Source organism: Lissotriton vulgaris, chromosome 1_2 (assembly GCF_964263255.1).
Source record: "Lissotriton vulgaris chromosome 1_2, aLisVul1.2, whole genome shotgun sequence".
NCBI lineage: Eukaryota > Metazoa > Chordata > Amphibia > Caudata > Salamandridae > Lissotriton > Lissotriton vulgaris.
In genome coordinates, this window is record NC_141686.1 from 186,100,428 (window position 1) to 186,119,599 (window position 19,172).

Here is a 19,172-nt window from a genome sequence, read left to right on the forward strand (position 1 = left end):
CTAATTCACGACTCTGCGAACGCTCCAATTCACTGAATCCTGCCACCGAACCTCTTCTTGACCGCCTCCACGTTTTGGTTCTTCTTCGGCCTTTACGGGGCTCTGTTATTGTGCCTATAACACAATCCACCTCCTTTGGATGTAGCCTCTAGACATTTTACCACACATCATACTTCACGAACAGAACGGGGACCCGTTCTCTTGACCAGCACAATGCTGTACACCATTATCAATTGGCAACCCGGTCCTGAAGAAGATCCTAAATCGATAGGATCGAAACGCCCTCGACCCGCAATACAGCGCGACTCATGGCGCAGCACCTCCTCTGGTTTCCAAACTAATTGTAAATACTCATTCACCCAAGAAGAACCAACCACTCTGTATATATTGTGTTTTTCATTTTTGTCATTTTGCCTCCTCTGCTCTTTTTCACCCATATGCCACTTGTGACGTCACCGTTTGTCTCACTAACACGTAGCGCACAAAGCCCCCTTGGGTTGCCAAACGCATTATATGCCTCCAGTGCTGATATCTTAAACTGTTTCTTGAATGTTTTTGCGTAAATATGTCCTCAAATATATGATGCTATATGCACTTCTAAATTAACTGAAATTCTAAGTCTCTCTTTGTTCTATGCCCAGATCTTTTTTAATGTCCTGTACACACAAACGCTTCTATTACTAAAGTGAATCCAATTGAGATATTGTTTTTTACACATGAATTCATCTCAGCCACTGGTAATCTCTCAGGCCACACCCCAATCCAGCGTTTTTCTCCCACTATATCACCTCAGTTTGACCCACCCATAATCAAATCAGTCTTGACCCTCCTCTTATGGGAAAAGTCCAGCCCCTACTATCAGACAAGGTCCTCCCTGAATCGCAACACATGCAACCCTTTACCAATGTAGCAATTATCAGGGTCCAGGCAAGTATAGCTGGTTCCAGTGCATTTTCTTTCATTGCAAGCTTATGCGTTATAACTGATACTATGTTAATCTATGACGCATGGTTTATGTATCACATTAATTTGCTATTTTTATCTAAAGGAAGGGAATTTCTTGTTTTCGGATGGATCTAAAATGAATGTTAACCTATTTGGTATTGGCCAGCCTGACAACTATAAGACTGGTGAAAACCACGTCGGTTCTTGGCTCTTCAACAATGGTGAGTGGATTTTCCTTAAACTTACCAGCCATTCATTCATTTGTGCCTGCACAGCTACAGAAAGAGCACTAGATTTAGTTACAGTGGGGCTATGATAGAGCAAACAACCTCAAGTTATGAACGTCCCTTCTAAACTCCAAATACTTTGTAGCTGCTGCAATATCTATATGGATATATGCTGAACATTATCTGTGTATGTGTTTATTTGATACCTAATGTTGGATAGTTTGACTGTTTTATAATAGAAAAATCATTCATCAAGGAATCCTTATTTTCATTTGTTGGCACATGGGTTAAATGCTGATAATTGTTTTTTCTGTAATCTTTTCTACTTTGAACAGTAGCATTTATAATAGGTGTTTAAAAATATAGTGTAGAAATATGGTTTATTTTTGTAGTTCACTTTAACTTATCTGCCTTGCTCTGAAATGGTTGCTACTGCTTAGGACCAAGCCTGCTCAAGCGCTTTTGTTAACTCTCGTGAGAACACCAATTGTGGTTTTATCTTTTGAAGCACCAAGCTGTTTGGTGCTATGTCTTTTTATTTCATTTCTTTGAGAAAAGAAAAGTAGAACTAGTGATGGATCTGATTTAAAGCAAAGACACCAAACAAAAAAGGTTAATTTGCTGATCCTGCGACCTCAGCTTACCACCCCTCTGGATGCTCCTCTAGTGTTTCATCATGATACCAGGTAGTAAAAAGAGGTAAGAACCCTACCAAATACATTCCATTAATAGTAAGTAATGTATTTCATGCCTATCCTGAACATCATCACACTCAGACCAAAATGTATCTCTTCGCCTACAGTGGAGGCTAAATATTCTGCTATTCATGACTGAAATAATAATATTCAACATTAATAAAACTGCACGCCACCTGAGGTAGAAGTGGTCCAGAGTTGATGATCTGTAGCAGTAATCTCAGAAACCCAATGCTTTCATAGGTCCTTTGAAACAAATATCAGTCTCGGTCTGTAGTTTTTGGTAGATTTGCAATATGGTATGAAAGTGATATTCAGAGCTGCCTATTGCTTTTTCTAAAAATAGTCTGGGAAGTTTGACTTTTCATGTAAAGGCGAAGTTGTATTTATCTCATAAAAAATTTAAAACACCTTAATTAAATGTTCAAACTGATTTACCCTCCTGAACCTATCTACAACTCTTATATGTAGCTTCTTTAATCCTACAAGCCTTATAGTAAAGAGAAATCCCTTTTATTCCAAAGTGCAATATAAGGTTTAAATACTTCTGAAAGTCCCATATACTGTGCTAAATCCGGCACATTTTTGCTAACAAAATATTTTGCTATTAAATGTAGCAGTAAGATTGAGGAATACAAGAAATGAATTAGTGTTGTAAAATCATACCTGCCCCATGAATCATATCCTCTCTTCTCTATTGTTGTTTTTAACATGAAAAGTTCAGGAATAAAATGTAATGAAATCTAATGAAATTTTATGTAATGTGCTTTTATGAGGATTTTTTTTTTTCTTCGAAATAAAGCTTTACTGAACTGTATTCTAAGCCATTCTAAAGATGTTTTTATTATTTTAATTGAATAATATGCAAGGCCACAGCCCATGAACATTGCCTGGTTCAGGTGTCTGAGTTTCTTTTTCAGTCATTATACATTTACTTCCCAGAAAATCCTGGTAAAGTTATTCTTCCAGTTAAAAGGATCATTTTTGGGCTTTGTTTTCAAGAATCTAGAACATACATTGGTAAATGCCGAATTAGAAAGATAAGTTTGGGAAGTATAATCATAGTAATATCTTTAATTTTACCAGAGAGGGGTTAGTGGTAAATTCCTTAGCTTGATAAAAAATGTTTTTAAACTCTCTGCTGATATGTTTGCTTGCTCGTGCTGTAGCCAATGGCTTTTTCTCCTTTTCGCCTTTCCCTCCTCACGCCTGCACGCCCTCACCCTTGATACACAGACCTATACACAGCCATTGCACCCTAATGATTCTAAATACTTTTCTTAATATTGTACCAGACCGACAAACGCACTCACAATAATATTTCCATGTAGAGATCGGTTCTTCTTTTCTTCTTCTTTTCTATTCAATACCTCTTTTACCTTCATTCGGTGTTGTGTTCCTCTTGTACAAGTTCATAATTTACGCTGCAACTCTATGTACTTGATTGTAGAACTGGATTTGAGGAACAATGGCCAACTATCTTTGTGGTTCTCCTGATACAATCTGATTGCGTTTGGCTGAGAGGCGCTGCGGAGTGAAGCAACTCGCCATCCAGCAAGATGGACACTAAGGGGTCCATTAGGATATCGGGCAGATTGCCTCCGCCAGGGTGGCGGTGGCCACCGCCACCCTGGCGGAGGCAATCCGCCCGACAACCACTCTCGTTTACCCCTCCGCCAGATTAGGATGGCGGAGGTGACCGCGGCGGTAATAGATGAATATGGTGGCAGTGTCCAATGGACACCGCCAGCCATATTATAATGGCAAAATGTGTGGGCCTTTCTACAGCGGCAATGCCGCCACGGTAAGGCATGCAGTGATTGCTGCGGGGCCCCCTGCAGGGCCCCCAGGTTGGCACCACTGTCGGGGGGCACATGGGGGGTACCCATGGTACCCCCCCACATGTAAATATGCTAAGCGGCAGGCACCGTGGGGTGCCTGCCGCTTTGCATGTCTGAATGCTGCAACCTATGTTTTGCATTTTGGCGGACGGTGCAGAGAGCACCGCCCGCCACAATGTAAAACATATAGGATGTGCCGCCACTGTGGCAGGCACATCCTAATACCAGCAATGAGACCCCCGCCCTTATGGCCGGCGGTCCCAATCTCCGTTAGGGTGGCGGGCGGACTTAGTCCGCCCGCCATCCTAATGGACCCCTAACTGTCACTTAAATGAGCGTCTCCTTATACCCCTACCTACGATATTCGATTATATTGCTATTGATAATGTTAAAAGCCATTTTGAATCGTCATGCAGATGATATTGATGTTAATTTATTGTAATAATAAAAATCAGTAAAAAAATAAATATATATATATATATATATAGTCACACTTCCAAGGTTTCCCTGCAATGGAAGGCACCCCAAAACTGCTCACAGGCACACCCTTTATTGGTTCAAGGGGAGAAAGGGCATCAAATGCTTCAACAGTCCAGCAACAACCTGAGGCCTGACGCGTTTCGAAGTATTAACAAACTTCATCTTCAGAGGCAAGGATGCACTGGAATTTCGCATTCAATGGAGCTGCTGCTGATTTATGTCAAAGACGGTCCGCCCTGAATGAGCCACTCCCTTGCTCAAATAAAAGGATCCTGGGTGTATATATACCAGTCGACCCTGCCTCGATAGACCACTTGTCACATGGGGAGTGAAGAATGCTGCGCCATGTAGTCCACTCTGAATTTGATCAGTTCCCGCATCATGAACTGCCGCCAATTTCATGCCCCCAGATGAGCCTCGATGTCCATTCTCCACTTTTATCCAGAACAGCCTCCCCAGAAAAAGATCCAAAAGAATAACAGGACCTCCTGGCCCCCTTTGTTGAGGTGGTGCACTTCCGGCGGCTGGTACCGCTGCCAAAATATTCACGCTACCAAGGTTTCCCTGCAATGGTAGGCACTCCTACACTGCTTACAGGCACACCCGTTATTGGTACAAGGGGAGAAAGGGCATCAAATGCTTCAGCAGTCCAGCAACAACCTGAGGCCTGACGCGTTTTGAAGTATTAACAAACTTCTTTTTCAGAGGCAAGGATGCGCTGGAATTTGGCATTCCGTGGACCTGCTGCTGATTGATGTCAAAGATGGTGCGCCCCTGATGAGGCACTCCCTTGCTCAAAGAAAAGGATCCTGGGTGTATATATACCAGTAGACCCGGTCTCGATAGACTGCTTGTCAAATGGGGAGTGAGGAATGGTGGGCCATCTAGTCCATCTGAATTTGATCAGTTCCCGCATCATGAACGGTTATGGATAAAATTGGAGAATGGACATCGAGGCCCATCTGGGGGCTTGATATTGGCGGCAGTTCATGATGCAGGAACTGATCAAATTCAGCATGGACTACATGGCCCAGCATTCCTCACTCCCTGTGTCAGGCCTCAGGTTGTTGCTGGACTGTTGATGCATTTGATGCCCTTTCTCCCCTTGTACCAATAAAGGGCGGGCCTGTGAGCAGTGTCGGAGTGCCTTCCATTGTAGGGAAATCTTGGTAATGTGTATATACATATATATATATACATATATTAGATTCTCATATTATATGTAATTGGTACGAGTGTACATAACAACTCATCAAGTAATATTTTGCCAAAATGACAAATTAATAATGGGAAATACAATTAAAGCATGAGTCGGCAGGCCCACATGGGCAGAATTCGTTAGCATACGACATGGCTAGACAATGAGTGTAAAGTATATATGCACAGCTTTAAAACTGTGTGTCATTGTCGATAAAGTTTTGTTGACATGTGAGTTGAATACCAGTAACGCAAGCACCAAGAATTTATTAAAACATTCAGTTATGCTTAAATCTAATGAACTGTCGCACGCTATGCATTTTTTTAAATGTATTCATTTATGTTGAGGCAAATGTGTAAAAAGAACATATTACAAACAAAGTGAATTTTAAGTCTGTCTTTCCTGTCGGTCGACAGGTAGTGTTGATGACGTAACATGAATACTTTTTTCTTTAAAAATGGCTGCGCGCTCTTTAAACCGTAACCAGTGATCAAGGCTACTGTGTAGTCGAAACGCGTTTGGCAGCGGCAAAATAAAGATATTTTGAAAATCTCACACGGCGTGGTCGTTTAATGGTGGAGTAGCGAGACTCGATCCAAGGAGTCTTATGGTGACGACGCAACTCTCGGTATGGTGGAGGCAGTGAATGCTTGGATAATCGTAGCATATATATACATATATATACATATATTGAAGCTACCTCGGTTTGCACCTACTTCGCGCACTCAAAGGACGGGTGCTTTCGCGGGCGGTGCCACCCGCAGTAAATTGAAGCTCTCACTCGCCTCGTATTTCGGAGAAAAGAGATAGCACTCTCAGGAGCGGGTTCACAGTTTTATTTCAAACACCCACAGCGACCAGACGCGTTTCGGCGTTTTGCCTTTTTCGATGGTCGATATATATATATATATATATTACCTACTGGCGATAGCCAGTAGGTATATATAGTTAGGATTGTTCTCCATAGGAAATCTGCAACTTTCTATTGGGAATAACTTTGGCGCCGGTTGAGGAATCTGCCTGTAATTTTCCTTAAATTTGCCTCGCTGCGCTCCGCTCCTTCCCTAAAAGTTTGGGGGGGATTCGTCAAGCGGGGACCAAGATAAAAGGGGGGGTCCCACAACGTGTTTTCCCCATGTTAATTTCCATAGGGCGGTTGGACTCACTTTTAGCCCGAACAATGGAGACACAGTCGCCCTCATCCTCCTTGACCTCTCCGCAGCCTTCGACACAGTCTGCCATAGCACCCTTCTACAGCGCCTCAAAAACATCGGAATACAAGGAAAAGCATTGGAATGGATCACCTCATTCCTCACCGGAAGAACCCAGAGAGTCCGCCTCCCACCATTCATCTCAGAGGCCACTGAAGTCATCTGCGGCGTACCCCAAGGATCCTCACTCAGTCCCACCCTCTTCAATGTATACATGAGCCCCCTCGCGGCCATCGCACGCCAACACAACCTCAACATCATCTCCTACGTGGATGACACTCAACTGATCCTTTCACTCACCAATGACCCTAGCACCGCCAAAACGAACCTACACGAAGGAATGAAAGAAGTAGCCGAATGGATGAAACACAGCCGTCTGAAACTGAACTCAGATAAAACAGAAGTCCTTATCTTAGGCACCTCCCCCTCTGCCTGGGACGACTCTTGGTGGCCAGAAGCCCTTGGAAAAGCACCCATCCCGACGGACCACGCACGGAACCTGGGCGTCATCCTGGATTCCTCACTTTCAATGAATAGACAAGTCAACGCCGTCTCTTCATCCTGCTTCAACATTCTTCGCATGCTCAAAAAAACATTTCGTTGGATCCCCACCGAAACTAGGAAAACGGTCACCCACGCTCTGGTCACGAGCCGACTGGACTACGGAAACACCCTCTACGCCGGTACTACCGCTAAACTCCAGAAAAAACTCCAACGAATCCAGAACGCTTCAGCCAGGCTCATATTAGACATCCCGCGCAAAGAACACATCTCTGGTCACCTGAAAAACCTCCACTGGCTCCCCGTCAATAAGAGGATCACTTTCCGGCTCCTAACCCACGCACACAAAGCACTCTACGAAATCGGACCAGAATGCCTCAACACACGACTGTCCTTCTACACCCCCTCACGCCAGCTACGATCATCCAACCAAGCCCTGGCCACTGTACCTCGCATCAACAAAACCACCATGGGAGGTAGATCCTTTTCCTACCTGGCAGCTAAAACCTGGAACTCACTTCCCACTCACCTTCGCCTTACTCAGAACCACCTAGCATTCAGAAAGAAACTTAAAACGTGGATATTTGGCCAGTAATTCCCCACCCCTCTTCAAGCGCCTTGAGACCCTCTGGGTATGTAGCGCGCTATATAAATTTTCTGACTTGACTTGACTTGGCAAAATTGTGGGGACTGGTACGCAGATGTGCCTTTGCCATGTTTGGTGAAAATTGCTCCAGTGGTTTTTATGAAAATTTACTTTAAAAAAAATATATATCTGGGCAGAGCCTAACCACACATCTCATCGTGAGATCTGATTGGCTGTCAGCACTTCATCCAAGAAGTGTTGGCAGCCATCTTGGGACCTATATACATGATAGCACCTCTTAAAAAGCATTGTAGTTAATAGAGGGTTTTAGGACTTTAGTTACATTATAAATCATTTGTTGATGGTACCGTACTCATTTTAAGAATTGTGGTGTGTTCTAAGGTGATTTTACCATGTGAAAACGCCTTCTGCTGGGATATCATGAATCACGTTTGAAAGAAAACTATTATCTCATGCTTTTCCCACAGTGGTTTGGAAGGGGATCTATTAGCAAAACTGAAAGCATATTTTCTGTAAATTCACATTATCTTTCTCAGTCATGTGAGAATGAAGTCTGACATTCTCAGTAAAACATGTACATCCAACAAGGACAGAGACTGTCAGTTGATTCCTTTGTGTTCTACTGCAGCCTCCTAGAGTGTTCTAAAGAACAACTTGAGCGCTAACAGTCCTACTTATTACAAAGGGATGGCACACCTGAAGCCATCTTGATTGGAATAAAGTGGTAACTCTTAAAACATTTAATTTAAAAAGGAACAAAATGAAGGGGTATATTTTGCCAGAGAAAGTATTATTAGTGCTGCAGAAAGAACAATTAGGGCACATTTTGAGTGACTTCTCAAATCCTCTTCAATTTCATTAAAAAATTGTGACATGCAGTCTCCCAAGATGGCCACCAGAGACAAAAGAGCCCAAATGTAGCATAATATTACCCAGATGTAGCCCGAGTATAGCCCAATGACAGAATGTCCCAGAGTGTTCTAAAGAACAACTAGAGCGCTAACAGTCTTACTTATGACAAAAGTATGGCACACCAGAAGCCATCTTGATTGGAATGAAGTGGTAAGTCTGAAAACATTTAATTTAAAAGGGAACAAAATTAGGGGATTTTGCCATAGAAAGTATGATCAGTGCTTCAGAAAGAATAATTAGGGCACATTTTGAGTGACTTCTCAAATCCTCTTCTATTTCATTAAAAAAATTCTGACATGCAGACTGAAACATGCACTTTGAATACCAGCAGCAGACTTCCCTGGTGAGCAGTAGCTTTACTACAGTGATCTTTTGAGCAACTAGAGTGCTAACATTCAGAATTTATGGCAAATGTGTGACACATCTGAATGCCTTCTTGATGGAACCAAAGTAAACAAGCATTGAAAATGCAATAGATCTCGCCCTCGTTTAAGTTAAAGCCATTCTGTTTGTAATGAGGTGGGTTTTTAGCTTTGCTTTTATTAGTGTTATTAAAACTTTCATGTAAATAACATGCATATGTATGCATATATGTATATGTATGCATGCATTTATATTTGTATTTATATAGATATGCAGATTATATATGTTTATATATGTATATATATATATATATATATACACATACATATATATATGCATATATATATGTGTTCGTGTAGAGAGAGGTAGAGTGGTAGAGGTAGAGAGGTAGAGGTAGAGAGGTAGAGACTAGTAGAGAGAGAAGTAGAGAGAGGTAGAGAGTAGAAAGTGAGTAATAGAGTTGAGAGTGAGTAGTAGAGAGTAGTAGAGAGCAGTAGAGAAAGTAGCAGAGAGTGAGTAGTAGAGTGAATATTAGAGTGAGTAGTAGAGAGTAGTAGAGAGTGAGTAGTAGAGAGTGAGTAGTAGAGAGTGAGTAGAGAGTAAGTAGTAGAGTGAGTAGTAGAGAGCAGTAGAGAGTGAGTAGTAGAGAGTAGTACAGAGTGAGTAGTAGAGAGTAGTAGAGAGTGAGTAGTAGAGAGTAGAAGAGAGTGAGTATCAGAGAGAGAGAATAGTAGAGAGTAGTAGAGAGTGAGTAGTAGAGAGTAGTAGAGAGAGTTGTAGAGAGTGAGTAGTAGAGAGTGAGTAGTAGAGAGTGAGTAGTAGAGAGTAGTAGAGAGTGAAGTAGTGAGTGAGTAGTAGAGAGTAGTAGAGAGTGAGTAGTAAAGAGTGAGTAGTAAAGAGTGAGTAGTAGAGAGAGAGTAGTAGAGAGAGAGTAGTAGAGAGTGAGTAGTAGGTAGTAGAGAGTGAGTAGTAGGGAGTAGAAGATAGTGAGTAGTAGGGAGTGAGTAGTAGAGAGAGAGTAGTAGAGAGTAGTAGAGAATGAGTAGTAGAGAGTGAGTATTAGAGAGTATTGGAGTTGTAGAGAGTAAGTGGTAGAGAGTAGTGGAGAAGTTTGGCACCGCACCACATGCACAATAAGTCCAATCAAATCATATCACTTAGAGTCCTTATTGAAGTGCTGAATCTTGGTGCATATTCAAATGCTTTTATTTTCCTAAAAAGATATGATAAGATATGACCCAGGGACCCCCAGTATGCAAGGGGAATTACTCCTCCCTCTGAAAACTCGCCAGTGGCCTGCGTTGCAGAGAGGTGTAAAAAGGGGCATAGTCTCATCACACCTCTGTGCAATGCAGCCCCCTGGCGCATACTGGAGGCTCCTGGTGGGCTAGTTGGCCCCCAGGGATCCCTAGTAGTATGCAAAGGGAATTAGATCCCCCTCTGCAAACGCGCCAGGGGGCTGCGTTGCGGAGAGTTGTAACAATGGGCATAGCCTCATTACACCTCTGCAATGCAGCCCCCTGGCGCATACTGGAGGTTCCAGGTGGGCTAGTTGGCCCCCAGGGGCCCCCAGTATGCAAGGGGAATTAGTTCCCCCTCTTCAAACATGCACGGGGGCTGGTGTTGCAGAGAGGTGTAAAAAGGGGCGTGGCTTCATTACACCTCTCTGCAATGCAGTCCCCTGGCACATACTGGAGATTCCTGGTGGGCTTTCAGGTCTAATATAGTTAGGAATTATCATTAAAAAAACCTTTGAAATTCACTGAAAAAAACATAGGTTTCAGGCCTTATATAATTAGGAATTATAGTTCGCTGGACATTTCACTCATACAAAACCATTGAAATTGCTCCTATATAGTTAGTTGTACTAACTATATATCGCGCACCCGCAATCCACTGCTGATGATGTCACATATTACATCATTCATGACAAGGTCAGTGACATCACTAATGACATCTCAAATGACATCACTGATGACATCACTGATGACATCATCCACGTGACAATCACATACACCTTTTCATACACTATTAAAATCTTTCATCACTCTTTGTAAAATACAGAGTATGATATTTGAATCCATTGTTACAGCAATACAAGTTTCTAAAAACCCACTCAGTGATTCATAGATTCACTCATACATGCTGTCAATGAACAATAGAACACTATCAAAAATACTTATACACCTAAATCGACATTACACACCAGTACACATCCTATTCACATATGAAGTCATCCTACTCACTTATGCAAACAATGGATCATACTTACATATTTACTTAGCTACACACTTATACAAACACAACTTCATCTATTCATTTAGATAGTAAGTCATACTTAGTGAATTATAGAATCATTATCACAAGTATATAGTTATCCATACAGTCACTCGCACAATCATTGAGTCTTATGTATACTTATTTATATACTATTTATATACTGACACATACACTGCCTTTTATTTTTCTAGTTTGTTGGACATGTACCATTGAGAAATATATTTGCTCATCACCACACCCATAAAGATATTCACTCACCCAAACAACTGTTAGAACATGTAGTTTTAACTTCATATATCTAGTGAATCAACTACTCACACATCTTTGGGCAGTCACACCCCCCCCCCACCGAACCACACACACATTCACTCTCCCATACAAATACACAGTTAACTAATCAATAACTAATACAGACTTTCACATAGCTAGTAACCAACTGGAGTACCTGTTTACACAACAACTGACAAAGAGATACAGATATTCAAACAGTTTAGTCACTATCCACTATATTTAGTGGGACCCTATAAATTGGTCAAGTAAACAGTCAATTACACTGCTACTAAATCCTCCATCCAAATATTTATTTTAATATATCCACTCATTCTTCAATGCAAATTGCTATATATAATGAATATTTAAATAACGAAGCAAACCACATTCACTGGATGGTGTCATCAGTGATGTCATCAGTGATGTCATTTGAGATGTCATCAGTGATGTCACTGACCTTGTCATGAATGATCTAATATGTGACATCATCAGCAGTGGATTGCGGGTGCGCGATATATAGTTAGTACAACTAACTATATAGGAGCAATTTCAATGGTTTTGTATGAGTGAAATGTCCAGCTAACTATAACACCCTTAAAACGTATAGTTTTTGAGTGAAATTTAAAGGTTTTTTAAATGCTAATTCCTAACTATATAAGGCCTGAAACCTATGTTTTTTTCAGTGTATATATATATATATATATATATATATATATATATATATATATATATATATATATATATATATATATATATATATATATATATATACACATACATATATATTAAATACTGGCGGTCGCCAGTAGGTAGTTATAGTTAGGACCTCTTTTCCATAGGAAATCCACAACATTCTCTTTCGAATAACTTTGGTGCCGGTTGACGAATCTTCGCAAAATTTTCAAAACGTATGATCAGCTCCAGTCCGCTCCTATTTTGAAAAGTTTCTCAGTGATTTGTGAAGCAGGGGCTGAGAAAAAAGGGGGTCCCAAAACATGTTTTCCCCATGCAATTTCCATTAGGACCTTTAGCCTCAGCTACAGCCCGAACTGCTGAACGGAAGTATGCCAAATTCGGCAAAGATGTAGTCCTCGGTTCAGACATGTGCCTTTTGCTTGAATGGTGTCAATCTGTTCAGTAGTTCCTGAGAAAATTACAGTTAAAAGCATTTATATATCTGTGGGCGCGGACGATCCGCGGACTATCAGCGGATCGTGAGTGTATCGTAAGCACACTCTTTCAATCACACGCTGAATCCTAATTGGCTTTCAAGTGGTTGTCAACATTCGAAACCAGGAACTGTTGGCAGCCATTTTGTGCCTCGGTAGAAGTGAGGCTGAAGAAGTCAGAGGAATATGTGTGCAAAACGTAGAAAGGGGACAGGGTAGAAATACTTTTACCCTCTAGACCTGCTTAGGGGGTCCCAGAAAGACCCCCAGGGCACATAAACTGTTATTATTATTTTTTTAAAAGACCCAGCAGGTGCGTGTATGGTGCACAGACTCTGCCGTAAAAAAAAATAAAACATAAAAAAAAACTAAGCTTTTTTTATAATTAGGCCCTGGGGGTCTAATATTTTTCGTGGATGGCACCTAACTAGGTTTGCAAGTATTATTCCTGTATTGTTTAATCCAAATCTTTAATTGTACAGAATCAAAGAGACAAACAAAGAAATGATTGGTTGTTTGTTCTTATTGTTATTTTATTGTAACTTGTTTAGTGTTACATATTTTGTAAGTGAGTCTATCTCTGTGTATTGTAAGGTCATTGATTTTTGATGAAATGTGTAAACATTGATGAGTATTGATGAAAATAATGTTTCACAAAACAGCTTGAATATTGAAAAATGTTATCTGAATAAATGTAACGGATAGTAGTGTTTCAGGAGCGTGATCTTTAAGATGAATGATTGATTGAAAGATTATCAGTCTTGGCATTTTTACAGTTGATTTACAGAGTATATTCAGCTTAGCCCTCCTAATTATGGGAGTTTAAGAACTTTCTAAATCTGGCATTTTCGTAATTGTAATGAAAAATCCGTCTTTATCAATGAAGAGGGTGTTTCATTAAATATATGTACCTGCTCCCAATTAGAAATGACAGCTTATTAAATATATTGGGGAATTCCCAAAAATATAACCAATGGGAGGGGTTGGCCTCAAACATGTGAAAAACAAATGTAGTTGTTTCGCAATTGGCGAACATGTAAATGTTTTATTTTCATTGATATTTAATTTCCAAACATCATAATATGTCAATGTTTCTTATCATATTGCTATTATTGCATTTTCTATTGACCTTTAGATGCTGAAAAAGTGAACAAATAGTTTTAAAGAAAAAAATTGGCTGTATTCAGAAGAAGATTATAATGCACCAAACTTTGTAATATCATCTCCTGAAAGCTTCAGAATAGTACAAAAGAGGAAAAGATGGTTTCACTTACTAACCTTACAGTCTAGAAGACCGATACCTACCCAAACCCACTCAAACCCAATAAACAACAACATATTTCACTGAACTCATCCATTAAAGCCTTATTGTATATCTCTATCTGTTGAAAGCTTTTCATATATATTGGAAATAAATATGGAACATGTTAAAAGACAGTACTTTATTTAAGGATGATGAGGAAAATATATTAGAAACAATAATATTTTGTCTCTGCTCTAGGACACATTACGTGGAATGATTACGATCTGACAGGAACTTCTCTCTCTTACGTCTGTAAATATTACCTCAGTAATCGGTAAGACTCCATTATGCATACTGTGTTATTCTTTATTTGTACAATATTTGAAACCTTTTGCATTGCGCTACAGTCATGGATGTATCCATTAATAAACAAAGGTTAAAGGAACCCTATAGTTAGGACAAATATTCAGTGACAATATTAACGTTTTGAATTTAAAAAAAAACAGGAATTCAGCAGTCATAGTTAGCAGCACTAACAATAACTTGCACCTCTGAAATGTACTGCATATGATCTCACATATGACATCGCTCATGACATGTTCAATGAGACCATTTATGTCATCACTAATCTCAAATTACATTAAAGGCTGTTGTTAGAGCCACCATATTTCAACATTATGTGACTGTTTCAAGGTGTTAATTCCTTTTTTAGTGATACTGACATCTGCAAGACTCTCGCAAGAACAGATGAACCCAAACACCTACCCTCACATGTAAATTACTCCAGCTCTTTCAAGAGTCTCACAAGCCCATACATTGTAACCTATATTGCATGCATAATAGCTGAGTATCATAGGGTATGTATATTAGACTCTGGAAGCAAAGAAGCTTCTCCACAGGAACCTCTCTCTTGAGAAAGATTTTCTCCACCCCGATGTTCTTTTTTTTTCAATTTCACAAGACTCAGTTAAAATTTTTAAGGACATGAATTTAGACTTTCTTACATTAAAGTACTGATAACTTATTGTCCCATTAGTAGGGTGTTGGGAAATAATGGCCTCTCCAATGAAAGCTTTTCACAGTATAACAGCAGTGCATAGTAGGGTTTGAGAAGAGGCTGAGCTCTCACTCGCAGAACTCCTAAGGCCAACAACTGTGAATAGTGGACTTTGTGGTGAGACTCAGCATCGGATTGGTAATGCGGGCACTCGGACAATGCCCGAGGGGCTGGTGTCCGAGTTCCAGCTGTGGTCTGCTTTTTATAGCAGTCTGAAGGCTGATATGGGCAGTTTCTGCGTTATTCAATGCCACCAGCCGCCCAATGGGTGCTTGAGTGGCCTCTCCGGTGGTAGATGGGCATCCATTACCTCCCTTTAATCAACGGCAGAGGTGTTACTCCCTTTCTCTCACTGGGCAGGCCCATTAATGTATGCAGATTGAGGGGGCGCAGGGGGCCTGAGCAGAAGTGGCCTCGAGTTGTTTTCAGGTGTGCTTCACCAGTGTAAACTAATCTGTGTATTTTTTCTAACCCCCCTTACCCCTTTTTTTAATACAATTTCGATAAAGCAAGGTTTTGCGGAAAAGTAAAATGCAAAGGTGGGCCCATTTTGTTTAGCGTGCCCAGGACGATTTTTTAGCCCAATCGAACACAGGTGGGACTAGCCTCTCCACTGAAACCTTGAATCAAGGTGACCAGTGTTTAGAGTATAGTGTAAGGAGATACTACCTCTCCAATCACATCTTTCCCCAGGCATAGCAGTATGCGTAGTAAGGTGTAGAAATTACTCACCTCATATTTAAGATCTCTATATTGCATAGGAAGTATTTGAGGTACTGGTCTCTCCACCCAAAAACTCTCCCCAAGGCAATAGCCATCTATATTAGCATGTGGAAATAGATTTACCTGTCCAATGGCATCTCTCTTCAGAATGACACTCATACGCAGTAGTATGTATAGAAGAATTGTCTTCTCTACTATCACCTCTCTGCTGACATATTTCCCTAAAACAACAGGGTTACACAGAACTATCTGTAAAGGGACTGGCCTGCCTGCTAAAGCATCTCCCCAGAGTGAGAGGTGTCTGTAGTAGTCTATGAGAAAAACTTACGTCTCTGCTAATACATTTTTCCATGCTGACAGGTACACATAGTAAGCTGTGTAGACAAAGTAACTTTTTTGCTGCAACATCTCTCTTGTATGATACGTCTGCATTGTAGAATGTAGAGACATTATTGAGCCTCTCCTGTGACCTGTCTCTTGGATGATGGGTGTGCAAATTTGGTGTGAAAAGGGGCTTACCTTTGATTACAACTCTGCCCAATATGACAAACATAAAAGGGTGGTGTGGGAAGAAATTATCTCTATGCTGAGAAGTCTACCTTACATAACAGCTATAGAGGCTAGGGTATGGACACATTGTAAGATCTGGGCTTTTGAGACTTTTCACATGTAAGTCCCTCAAGGATTGTCTGGGGGTCTGCAAGTTAACTAGGTAGGTTACTTTGCTGTTACATTGCACCATATCGTATGGCCCAGTCCACTTGTCTTGGAGCACACAAGGCTCCACTGGCGCCATCACCCATACCTTCTGCCCAGGTTGAAATTCGACCAGAGTGGCATTCTGGTCGTATCATCTTTTCACTTCCTCCTGGCTATCTTCTAGGTTCTCCTGATGAGCACACTGAAGCACTGGGTCTGGTTGTGGAAGGTCAGCATGTAGCTGAACACATCCTGGGGGGTTTTACCAGGGTATTTCTCCCAACCGTCTTCATCAGAGTGAGAGGTCCGCTAACAGGGTGGCCTTACTGAAGTTCAAAGGGTATGAACCCTAAGGACTTTTGAGGCACCTCCCTGTAGGCAAACAACAGGCATAGTAAAAATACGTCCCAATTCTGTCCCATGGGTTCCGCAAGGCCCATTATCATACCTTTCAGAGTTGAGTTGAACCTTTCAACAAACGTGTTTACATGAGGATAGTAAGGAGTGGTAAACTTATAAATTACCCCACACCACTCCCACAGAGACTTCATGTACCTAGAGATGAAGTTGGTACCCTAGTCGGAGACCAACTCCCTGGGGAAGCCCACACGGGTAAAGATCCCAATCAATGCACAGCCCACCACGGGTGCCGTGATTGTCCTGAGAGGGACAGCTTCCGGGTACCGGGTGGCATGCTCCACCAAGACCAGGATGAACCTATTGCCTAAGGCTGTCTTTGGGGTCCAGAGGCCTCACAATGTCGATGACCACCCGCTCGAAAGGGGTGCTCACCTCAGGAAATGGTTGGAAGGGCCCCTTGTACTTTCCACTCCTTTTGCCACTGCAAGTCCCACAGAATGTACTGATGTGTCTCTTCATCTGGGGCCAGAAGAAGTGGGTGACAAGTCTTTGGAATGTCTTGTCTTGCCCTAGATGTCCTGCAAGAGGCACGTTGTGAGCCAAACCCATTAGGAAGGCCCTGAAGGGCTCAGGTACCACCAGCACACAGGCTACACCGGGCTGCGCCAGGTTCAGCGACCTAAGGCTCACTGTAAAGTAACTCATCTTCCCAGTAAATGAGATGATCCTCGAAGTCTCCACCTGCTGCCTGGTCTGCAGCCTGCTGCCGCACACCAATGAGAGAAGGGCATTCCATCTGCGCCTTGCAGAACTCCTCCCTGGAGGGGCCACCTTCTTGCTGCCAATGGGTCAGCTCAGGTAGGTCCCCCAGTTCAGCCACCTGTTCCCGGGTAGGCTCCAGAGCATCCCCCTCAGGTTCTGCTCCTTCCTGGGCTGTGGGAACCGCGGGTACGGGTTTCCCATGCCCCCTGCACTCTCATTTCCTGGCAGGCCAGGAAACTCTTCCTGTTTCAGGCTCCATGTCTGCTGAATCACCCCTACTGGCTGCCGTTGACCGAGTGGTCACACAGATCCACTCAGGCAGACCCAACATCTCCATATGAGCCTGGTGTTCCAACTCCTTCCTTGGGGACCTCTCAAGGTCATTTCCTAGAAGACATTCTACAGGCAAGGATGAACTCACAACCTTCAAGAGTCCTTAGACCCCCATGCACTCAAAGGGAACCTGAACCACCTTTCAGAGGCACACCAAGTTGTCAGCTGCAACTACTGGGTGAAGTACATTAGGAATGACCTGCTCTTCAGACACCCACTGACACCTTATAGATATCACACTGGCTCCTGTGTCTCTCAGAACATCCACCCTCCTCTCATTGATGGTCACCGACTGCCCGCATTCCTTAGTGTTCTTGGGCAGGTAGGTTTCCTGGACTATCTCTCGGTCTCCTAAGGAGACAAGGGTCATTACTGCTGGTCCTTCCCCTTCACTGGAAATTAAACCATCTCCCAAAGCTACACTCACTAAACCCGGTTTTGGAACACTAGTGGGTGCTGGGGGTTTCTTGGAGGAACTAGGACCAATGTGTCCCACCTCGTTGCAGTGATAGCAGGTAGGGGGACCCCTGTTGTCCCGCATTCCCCTAGGGGCCCAGGTCAGTCTGGGTTTGGGGGGTTGTGACTCCTTTCCCTGGGAAATATTTTGGGGGGCTTAAGAAAACTCCTTTTGGTTACATTTGTCCGCCCACTCTTCTACTAGGGACCCTGCCCACCTTTGGCTGTGGCACCCACAATTCCTCGGTGGCCCCTGGGACGGGTCCAGCGGTTCACCTCCTTAGCAAACTTAATGGGGTCTATCAGCTTGCTGTCTTAAAGAGGCTAGTGCAGCTCTGGAAAAAATAGACTACTCAAGTGCTCCCAACTAATTAAATGCAACAACCCCTTATAATCAGTTACTTTGCTGCCCTTCATCCAACCTTCCAGTGCACTTGTGTACAGATTCACACACTCCATCCAAGTCTAAGACTCTTTCTTCTTGGAGTTCCTAAACTGTAGTCTATACTGTTCTGGAGTAAGTCTATACCTGAGACATAGGGCCTCCTTCATATTGGGATAGGTCATGGCACCTGCTAATTCTAAGGGCTCTAGAGCACTCCTCCCAGAACCCTCAAAATTTTCCCACAGGCCCGCCCCCAATGCTGTTCAGGCAAACCATTAATTCTCAAAGCAATCTCATACAGGGTAAACCAGGCATAGATATCCTCACTCCTGTTATAATTCTGTTCCAAATCATTGGGGATATATACTTTACACCCTGCACTGGCTGTGCGCTGCCACCATTAGAAACGGACACCACCTGCTTGGCCTTGATAATTAGTTCTCTCATGTTCAACT

The 19,172-nt window shown here is 42.2% G+C and overlaps 1 protein-coding gene across 1 annotated transcript in view; it reads left to right on the top strand.

Moving 5' to 3' along the window:
* The window catches only part of LOC147734863 (galactose-specific lectin nattectin-like), an 89,816-nt gene that overhangs the window by 55,553 nt on the left and 15,091 nt on the right, over positions 1–19,172 (top strand). Inside the window, exons 5-6 of the mRNA XM_086953655.1 lie at positions 1,049–1,166; positions 14,201–14,276. Of these exons, the coding sequence (XP_086809781.1) occupies positions 1,049–1,166; positions 14,201–14,276 (194 nt within the window). The remainder of the gene's footprint in view (positions 1–1,048; positions 1,167–14,200; positions 14,277–19,172) is intronic.